This window comes from Penaeus vannamei, chromosome 13 (genome assembly GCF_042767895.1).
Source record: "Penaeus vannamei isolate JL-2024 chromosome 13, ASM4276789v1, whole genome shotgun sequence".
Taxonomy (NCBI): domain Eukaryota; kingdom Metazoa; phylum Arthropoda; class Malacostraca; order Decapoda; family Penaeidae; genus Penaeus; species Penaeus vannamei.
In genome coordinates this window covers 39,200,896-39,210,895 of record NC_091561.1, presented here as the reverse complement: position 1 = coordinate 39,210,895, position 10,000 = coordinate 39,200,896, and the positions used below count along the sequence as shown (strand labels likewise).

The 10,000-nt window shown below is 52.2% G+C and overlaps 1 protein-coding gene across 2 annotated transcripts in view; it reads left to right on the top strand.

Annotated features, from left to right (window-relative positions):
• LOC113807982 (facilitated trehalose transporter Tret1) overlaps positions 1-9,273 on the top strand; it is a 13,936-nt gene extending 4,663 nt beyond the window's left edge. For both annotated transcript variants that reach the window (XM_070129394.1, XM_070129395.1), the window contains exons 3-7: positions 345-495; positions 3,274-3,436; positions 5,026-5,715; positions 6,570-6,705; positions 8,987-9,273. In XM_070129394.1, the coding sequence (XP_069985495.1) occupies positions 345-495; positions 3,274-3,436; positions 5,026-5,715; positions 6,570-6,705; positions 8,987-9,169 (1,323 nt within the window). In that variant the 3' untranslated portion in view covers positions 9,170-9,273. The remainder of the gene's footprint in view (positions 1-344; positions 496-3,273; positions 3,437-5,025; positions 5,716-6,569; positions 6,706-8,986) is intronic.
• The last annotated feature ends 727 nt before the right edge of the window (positions 9,274-10,000 follow it).

Sequence of the window (10,000 nt, the reverse complement as noted above, 5' to 3'; positions counted from 1 at the left end):
ACTTTAACCTTTCCTTTCCCGTTTTCATCACTTTCGTTACGTTTTCACTATTATTATGATCATTATCATTACCACCATTACCAATACCATTACGAACATTACCGCTAGTAACAATACTATCGTTATTTATCATGATTATCATTATCATTGGCATTTTTACCATTATTACCATTATCACAATCATCACCATTATCATCGCTATCATCATTACCATAATTATTATTACCATCATTAATATCACCATCATAATTATCATTACCATTATCATCATTATTATTCAACCATTATCATAACGCTCCCTCTCTCTCTCTCTATTCCCCCCCCACCCTGACCCCCCGCTACAGGCTCTGATGGTGTTCGGCATCGGCCTCGGCTTCGTCGTCCTCGGAATGGCAGCGGCGTATCCGAACGCAGCCGTTGTGGATCTCCGGCGGGACAATTCAACTGTTTTTGGCACTTCTTTCGACCTCGAATCTTGGCAGGAAGATATGATGGGTATTTTGATTGAGATGTTGGTGATGGGGAGTGAGGGAGAGAGGGGAATAAGGGAGAGAGGGGAAAGAGGGAGATATGTTGGTGATAGGGAGTGAGGGAGAGAGGGGAGTGAGGGAGAGAGGGGAAAGAGGGAGATATGTTGGTGATAGGGAGTGAGGGAGAGAGGGAAAAGAGGGAGAGGTTTTGGTGATGGGGAGGGAGGGAGAGAGGGGAATAAGGGAGAGATGCTGGTGATGGGGAGGTAGAGAGGTGAAGGAGGGAGATATACAGGATGGGGGGTGAGGGAGGAGAGGGAAGGAGGGAGAGGAGACAAACAGAGGGGGAAGAGGAGAGGGAAGGAGGGAGAGAGTAACAGGATAGGAAGTGAGTGGGGATGAGAAGGGAAGCAGGGGAGAGACGGGGAAAGAGGGAGAGATATGTTGGTGATAGGGAGTGAGGGAGAGAGAAGGGGAGTGAGGGAGAGAGGGGAAAAAATAGGGGGAGAGGGGGAAAAAGGAGAGATGTTGGTGATAGGGAGTGAGGGAGAGAGGGGAAAGAGGGGAGAGGGGAAAAGCGAGAGACAGCAGCATAGGGAGTGAGGAGAGAGGTATAGAGAGAGGGAAGAGGGAGAGATGTCAAGGAGAGGGAGTGAGGGAGAAGGAAGAGGGAGGTGAGATGTTATATAGGAGGGAGGGCAGAGAGGGAAAGGAGAGAGAGGGGGGAAATAGGGGTGAGAAAAGGGAGAGATATTGAAAGATGGGATGAGAGGAAGAGGATGAGGAGAGAGGGTGAAATAGGGAGAGTGGCAAAGGAGAGATATGTTGGTGATAGGGAGTGAGGAGAGAGAGATTGAGGGAGTGAGGGAGGAGATAGAGGGGAAAGAGGAAAAGGGAGAGATGTTGGTGATAGGGGGAGTGAGGGAGAGAAGGGAAATAGGGAGAGATGTTGGTAATAGGGAGTGAGGGAGAGAGGGGAATGAAGGAGATATGTTGGTGATGGGGAGCGAGGGAGAGATATTGGTGATGGGTGAGGGAGAGAGGGGAAGGAGGGAGAGGTTGGTGATAGGAAGTGAGGGAGAGAAGGGAAATAGTGAGAGACGGGAAAGAGGGAGAGATATCGGTGATGGGGAGTGAGGGAGAGAGGGATGTTAGATTGAGGGAGGAGAAAGGGGGAAATAAGGGGAGGAGGGGAAAAAAGTGGGAGAGATGTTGGTGATGGGGAAAGTGAAGGAGAGAGAGGGGAGTGAGGGAGAAAGGGGAAATAGGGGGAGAGAGGGAAAAAGGGAGAGATATTGGTGATGGGGAGTGAGGGAGAGAGGGGAAAGAGGGAGAGATGTTGGTGATAGGGACTGAGGGAGGGACAGGAAAGAGGGAGAAGAAAGTGTGAGGGTTATAAGGATGATAAGGATGGTGTTGGTGATGGTGTTGGTGATAGTGATTTTGTTGGTGATGGTGTTGGTGATAGTGATTTTGTTGGTGATGGTGCTAGTGTTGGTGATGATGGAGATGATGTTGATGGTGTGATGGTTAGGGATTGTATCTTGCAGAGGGAGTGATGGTGTTGACCGGTATATGGTGGTGATGATGATGATATATTGCAATAGAAATGAAATAATGAAATATCGTAATGTACACACAAACACACACACACACACATCCTCACACACACACACACACACACATACATCCTCACACACACACACACATACATCCTCACACACACACACATACATCCTCACACACACACACATACATCCTCACACACACACATGCATCCTCACACACACACACACACACATACATCCTCACGCACACACATGCATCCTCACACACACACACACACACACACATCCTCACGCACACACATACACCCACACACATCCTCATGCACCCACTCACACACCCAATCTCACCCACACACACTCTCTAATCTCAAAACGCAATCTCCGACTCTAACTACCTAACTTTTGGCTCCCTCTTTCCTCTCCTCCTGCTTCCTATCCTCCTTCTTTCCCTCCTCCTTCTCTTCGTCCTAATCCACTGCCTCCCTTCCCTCCCTCTAACCCTCCCTCACCCGCCATAATAACCTTTTCCTCCTACCTCTACTCCCTCCCTCCCTCTCCTCCCTAACCCTCCCTCTTCCCATTCCCTTCCCTCTCCTCCTTATCCCTCCCTCTTCCCTTCCCTTCCCCTCACTCCCCTCCCTCTTTCTTCTCTTCCTCTCACTCCCTCCCTCTTTTCTTCTTTTCCCCTTCACTCCCTCCTCTCTTTCCTTCCGCTTCCTTCCTCCCTTCCTCTCCTCCTCAATCCTCCCTCTTCCCTCACTCTCCTTCATCCCTCCCTCCTAACCCTCCCTTCTCTCATCCCTTCCTCCCCTAACCCTCTCCCTTCCCTCCTTCTCTCACTTTCCTTCCCTAACCCTCCCTCTCTTTCCTCATCCCTCCCTAACCCTCCATCTTTCACTCCCTCCCTCCCTCTTCCCTCCTTCTAACCCTCCATCTTCCCTCCTTCCCTCATCCCTCCCTCCCTACTCCTCTCTTCCTCCCTACCCTCCTTCCCTCCTTCCCTAACCCTCCCTGCCTCATTTTCTCATCCCTCCCTCCTTCCCTCCTTCCCTAACCCTCCCTCCTTCTCTTCTCCCTCCCTCTCCTAACCCTCTCCTCCCTCTCCTAAAACCCTCCATCTTCCCTCATCCCTCCCTCCCTCATTCTCTCATCCCTCCCTCCCTCCTTCCCTCCCTCCTTCTCTCATCCCCTTCCCTCCCTCCCTCCCTCCCTCTTCCCTCCCTCCTCGACCACAGGAAGCATCCTATCTGCCGGAGGACTCGTCGGGACGTGGCTCGGAGGCTGGGCGCTCAGATCGGCCGGGAGAAAAAGGTCCCTGATGGGGCTGATCCTTCCCTGCACGGGCGCCTGGGGGTTGGTGGCCCTCGCGGTGAACCCTGGGATGCTGCTGGCGGGGAGGTGAGAGGGGAGGTGAGAGGGGAGTGAGAGGGGAGGTGAGAAGGGAGTGTGGGGAGAGTGAGAGGGGAGTGAGGGGGAGTGAGAGGGGAGTGGGAAGGGAGGTGCGGGGGAGGTGGGAAGGGGGAGTGAGGAGGGGGAGGTGAGAGGGGAGGTGGGGGGTTGGTGGCCCTCAGCGGTGAACCCTGGGATTAATGCTTGCTGTGCGGGGAGAGGTGAGGAGGGGAAGGTGAGAGGGGAGTGAGAGGGGAGGTGAGAAGGGAGTGTGGGGTTGCAGGCCTCGTGGTGAACCCTGGACGTTGCTATGGGAGGCAGAGAGTGAGAGAGGGAGTGAGGGGGGAGTGTGAAGGAGACAAAGAGGGGAGTGGGAAGGGAGGTGCGGGGGAGGTGGGGAAGAGAGGGGAGTGAGAGGGAGGTGAGAGGGGAGGTGAGAGGGAGGTGGGGGTTGGTGGGCCCCTCGCGGTAGAACCCTGGGATGCTGCTGGCGGGGAGGGTGAGAGGGGAGTGTGAAAGGGAAGCAGAGGGGAGGTGGGAGGGGGAGGTGGGAAGAGGTGGGAGTGAGGGGGAGGTGTGAGGGGTGTGAGAGGGGAAGATGGAGAGGGAGGTGGGAGGTGTGGAGAGGGGAGTGAGAGAGAGGAGTTGAGAGGGAGGTGGGAGGGGAGTGAGAGGGAGGTGAGAAGGAAGTGAGGGGGGGGTGAGAAGGAGGCTATGAGAGGGGAGTGAGAGGGGAGAGGAGGGAGTGGGAAGGAGGTGGGAGGGGGTAGAGTGAGAGGGGAGTGAGAGGGGATGTGTGAAGTGGGGAGTGTGAGGAAGGTGGGGAGGGGAGTGAGAGGGAGAGTGGGACGGGAGTGAGAGGGGAGGTGAGTGAGGAGGGAGGTGGGGCAGGGGGTGGGAAGGGAGGCTCTGAGGGGGGAGGTGGGAGGGGAGTGGGAGAGGGAGTGAGAGGGGAGGTGGGAGGGAGGGTGAGAGGGGAGGTGGGAGGGGAGGTGGGAGGGGAGGTGAGAGGGGAGGTGGGAGGGAGGTGTGAGGGGAGGTGTGAGGAGGAGGTGGGAGGAAGGTGGGAAAAGGAGGAGTGAGGGAGGGAGGTGGAGGAAGAGAGGGAGGGAGGAGGGGAGGTGGGAAAGGAGGGAAGGTGAGTGAGGGGAGGTGGGAGGGAAGTGAGAGTTGGGAGCATGAGAGGAACTCCTGGAGGTGAGAAGGAAGGAGGTGGGAAGGGAGGTGAGGGGGGAGTGAGAGGGGAGGTGGAGAGGGGAGTGAGAGGGGAGTGAAGGGGAGTGGGAGGAGGGAAGGTATGAGGGGAGTGAAAGGGAGGTGAGGGGGAAGGTGAGGTGGAGTGTGGGGGAGTGAGAGGGAGGTGAGAGGGGAGTGAGAGGGTGGTGAGAGGGGAGTGAGAGGGTGGTGAGAGGGAGGTGGGAGGGAAGTGAGAGGAGGTGAGAGGGGAGTGAGAGGGAGCTAGCAAATGAACATTTTTTTCTCTCTCTCTAATCCTTATGGATTATTCATTTATACATTCATTAGTTTTATAGCGTCCATGTTTCGTCTCAACGTTTCATCAACTAAAAGGACAAAACGTTTCTCCTCCTCCTTGTCAGGTTCCTCAGCGGCGTGTTCTCGGGCATGATGTCCGTCACGGGGAACGTTTACGCCGTGGAGCTCCCGGACACGAACGTCAGGGGGTTCCTGGCCATGATCCCGAACGTCATGGTCAGCGTCGGCCTCGTGGCAAGCGTGAGCCTCGGGCTGTGCCTCCGCTGGTTCGAGATCCCCGCGGTGGCCATCGGGGTGTTCGCCGCGTGCTGCGCCTCGGTGTCCTTCGTCCCCGAGAGCCCGACGTTCCTGGCGGTCAGCGGGAGGGAGTCCGAGGCGAGGAGGGTCCTCAGGCGGCTTCGAGGGCCGAGCGCCGACGTCGAGGAGGAGATGGAGGTCCTGAGGGCTTACAACCAGGACAAGACGGGGCAGCCGATCTACAAGCTGTTCCTCCAGCGGGACGTCCTCCGCGCCCTGCTGGTCATCCAGGGGCTCTTCCTCATCCAGAACTTCTGCGGCTTCAGCGCCTTCATGATCAACACGACGAGGATCTTCCAAGACGCCGGTTCTAGCCTGGACGAGGAGCTGTCGTCCATCCTCGTCTTCCTGGTGCAGATGGCGGGCAACGTGGCGGCCAGTCTGCTGCTGGACCGGGCGGGGCGTCGGGCTCCCCTCGTCGTCTCGCTGTCTGTCATGGCCGTCTGCCTCTACGTCATGGGCTCCTACGTCTACTTCGCCGAACGACAGGATCCCGGGTTGGTATTCCCCTCCCTCCCCCTCCCCCTCCCCCTCCCCGCTCCTTCCTGGTGGGGTGAGGGCTTCGTGGAAGAGATTGAGCCGATTGGGGCGTCGCGTCTGGTCGGCTGTTGCTGCTCCGAGTGTTGTTGCCTTCGATTTTGTTGTTGATGTTGTTGCGACGAATGACATTGTCATCATTAATGTTATTCTTGTTTGTTGCTAATTTACTGTTGTGATTTATATCATTTTCATCACCACTTATGTAAAAACGTTATTATTGGTATTACTATTTTTTGGTCATCTGTCACCACCATCACCATTTTCATAATTTTTTCTCCTTATCTCCAACCTCTTTACTCTCACAATCACCGTCATTGTTCCTCATCTCCATATTCTTATCCTTATCATCATCGTCATCATTGTCATTATTATCATCTTTATCCTCTTTCTCCTGCTCCTCCTCCTCATCATCATCACCACACTCACTATCACTATCATCCCCACCATCACCATAGCAACCACTGCAACAAAACCACTGATCTAACTTCCTCTCTCTCTCTCCTTCCCTCCCTCATTCCCTCTCGTCCTAACTTACCTTCTCTTCCTTCCCTTCCCACCCTCACTTCCCCCTTCCCTCCCTTTCCCCCCCTTCCCTCTCCTCTCCTCCCTCCACTACTACCTTCTTTCGCTTCTCTCCTCCCTCCCTTCCCTTCCTCCCTCCTCCCTTCCCACCATCCTTCTCTTCCATCCCTTCAAACCTTCCCTCTCCTACCTTCCCCCCTTCCCACCCTCACTTCCTCTCCCCTACCCTCCCCCCTCCCCCCCTCCCTTCCCTTCCCCACCCTCTCCTTCCCTCCCTTCCCTCCCTCAGAAACCCCCTGGAGGGCACCTGGGGCTGGATTCCTCTCCTGTGTCTTATGGTCTACATGTTTACCTCGAGTTTCGGCGTCGGTTCCATCCCCTTTGTCCTCAACGCTGAGTACTTCCCGACGAGTATCAGAGCCCAGGTGAGTCAGAAGGGGTGGGGGAGGGGAGGGGAGAGGGAGGAGGGAGAGAGGTATTTTTTAAAGAGTTTCAGAGCCCAGGCGAGTCAGAGTGGGGGTGGGGGGGTGGGGAGGAGGAGGGAAGGGAGGAAGAGGTGAGTATTTTGGTTGGAGGGGGGGTATCAGAAGCTGAGGTGAGTCAAAGGGGTGGGGGGAGAGGGAAGGGGGAGGAGGGGAGTATTTTTTTAAAGAGTATCAGAGCCCAGGTGAGTCAGAAGGGGAGGGTGGGGGAGGAGGGGAGGGAGGGGTGAGTATTTTGGTTGGAGGGGGGGTATTTTCCGATGAGTATTATCCAGAGCCCAGGTGAGTCAGAAGGGGTGGGGGTGGGGGAGGAGGGGGTGGGAGAGGTGAGTAGTTTTTAAAGAGTATTAGAGCCCAGGTGAGTCAGAAGGGAGTGGGGGGAGGGGGGGAAGGAAGGGTGTGAGTATTTTCCAGAGCAGTATCAGAGCCCAGGTATTTGGGTGGAGTCAGAAGGGGTGGGAGGAGGAGGGAGGGAGGGGGTGAGTATTTTGGTTGGAGGGGGGTATTTTCCGACGAGTATCAGAACCCAGATGAGTCAAAGGGGTGGGGTGGGGGAGGAGGGGGAGGGAGGGGGTGAGTATTTTGGTTGGAGGGAGGGGGGTGTTTTTCCGATGAGTATCAGAGCCCAGGTGAGTCAGGAGGGTGGGGGTGGGTGTGGAGAGGAGGGGGAAGGAGGGGTGGAAGTAGTTTTTAAAGAGTATCTAGAACCCAGGTGAGTCAAAGGGGCGGAGGAGGGGAAGGAGGGTGGGTGGGAGTATCTTTTAAAGAGTATTAGAGCCCAGGTGAGTCAGAAGGGGTGGGGGAGGGAGGGGGAGTATTTTGGTTGGAGGGGGGTTATTTACCGACGGGTATCAGAGCCCAGGTGAGTCAAAAAGGGGGAGGAGAGGGATGAGTATTTCTTTAAGAAGTATCAGAGTCCAGGTGAGTCAAGGATGGGGTTGAGAACGAGGGGGGTTATGATATTTTCTGATATCTTTTTTTGTTTTTTCCTTTACCTTTGTCGGTAGTTTTGCCTAACTGTTTCCATGAACGTGTGTTTATGTGTGTTTGTTTGTTTGTGTGTGTGTGTGTGTGTGTGTGTGTGTGTGTGGGTGTGTGACTTTCTGACTCTTTCTCTCTCTCTCTTCCTACCTTTTATCTTTTCTTTTTCTTTTAGTCAACCTATTTTCTGAAGAACAAAATAGAAGAAGCAACAAACAAACCGACAAGCAAACAATTATACAGAACAAGTTTATGTTATAAATATCGTAAATAATATTTAAACGCTGTATCAGTATCTCTTGCCTTACACACATTTCTGGACATCTTAATTTTGTAAACATTAAGTTACATTTTCGTTTCCTGAATTAATCGAGGATGTTTAAGAAAGTTCCAGATAAATTAATCAGGCTTCTTGGGAACCTATGTGTCATATGGGTAACATTCCTGCCTTTTTAGCTAAGTTATCCCGACACCATCGTTTCCCGTTTTCTTTCAATTTGAGTTTTCTGTTGGCTTGGTTTATTTCGAGATTTTTCGTTTTCTATGTGTTTGTTAGTTTGTTTTCTTTTTGTTTTTCTTTCCTATATATATTTGTTTCTGTTTTGTTTATGTGTGTATGTGTATTTATACTTTCACCAAGGTTATGTTTTATTAGTGAAAAAGGTATTAACAGATTTTTAAGACTTGGCGGAGGTATGCGCTCTCTGCGTGTTAGTTATCTTTATCATTGTTATCATTGCTGTTGATATGATTATTGTTATTATTATTGTTATCACTGTTATCATCATTATCATTATTTTCAATATTATCATATTTTTATCCCTGTTGTTATTGTTATCTTCATTATCACCATAATTTTTTTTCGTTGTTATTAGAGCAGCATTATTTTAGCTATTATCACCATTATCACTATTATCATATTTTTTTTTTATCATTATCGTCATAATAACTAACATCACTTATCATCATCATCAGTTCTGATATAATTGTACTACTACCATCACTTTTATTATCATCATCATCCCTATTATTATCAATTTTATTAACCGACTCTCCCTATCTCACCCCTCAACTTCACCCTCATCCCCCTCTCCCACCCCTCCACTCCATCTCCCTCACCCCCCCTCTCCCACTCCACTCCGCCGGTCCTCCCTCCAACTCACTCCCACCATCTCCCCCTCGCCCCCCTCTCCCATTCCTCCATCCCCCCTCCACTCCACCCCCACCCCCCATCCCCCCTTAGGCCGCCAGCATAGGCCTAACAGGAGGCAGCATCTACGGCATCCTCGCCCTCCAGCTCTTCACGCCCATGCAGACCGCCCTCACCACGCCCGGGCTGTACTGGTTCTACGGGGGCGTGTCCATCGTGGGCGTTCTCTTCTGCACCGCCTTCGTCAGGGAGACCATGAGAGTTGCCGTGGGTTGAGGGCGTGAGGGAGGGTGGTGCTGGGTGGGGGTAGGTGGGGATGGATGGGGGTGGGAGAGAGGGAGGAGGAAGAGAGAGGAAACGAGGGAGGAGGAGGAAGGAGGGAGGAGGAGAGAGGGAGGGAGGAGTGAGAGAGGGAGGAGGGAGGGAGGAGAGAGAGAGAGAGAGAGAGAGAGAGAGAGAGAGAGAGAGAGAGAGAGAGAGAGAGAGAGAGAGAGAGAGAATGAGAGAGAGAGAGAGAGAGAGAGAGAGAGAGAGAGAGAGAGAGAGAGAGAGAGAGAGGGAGGGAGGGAAGGGAGAGAGAGGGATTAGAGAGAGAGAGAGAGAGAGAGAAGAGGAAGAGAGAGAGAGAGAGAGAGAGAGAGAGAGAGAGAGAGAGAGAGAGAGAGAGAGAGAGAGAGAGAGAGAGAGAATTTGCGTGTGTGTATGTGTGATTATGTAGGGGCTTCTATGTGTGTGTACATGTGTAAATATGTACACACTCATACATAACAGTGTATATATGTATATTGGTCTGATAGCACAGTTACACAAGATGTTTCTAGAAAATCGTAATAAAAATTTGTACAAAATGCCAGCTGATAAAAAAATTGATGTTGATCCGAAACTGGTTACGGTGCGATTCATCATAGAAAATGGGTTCTTCTTTTTTAAAACATGTGGTAAACTTAGGTATTTCGTAACTGGATTGGGTGTGATCTACCTTCTCCAAGGGTATTTATTCCTGTATTATGATTGATAAGAAAAGACATTATAAATGGAAGTTTGTTACAAATAAATATATTTTGTTGGACTTAAGTTTTTGTTTCTCCTTTCTTATTATTATTATCA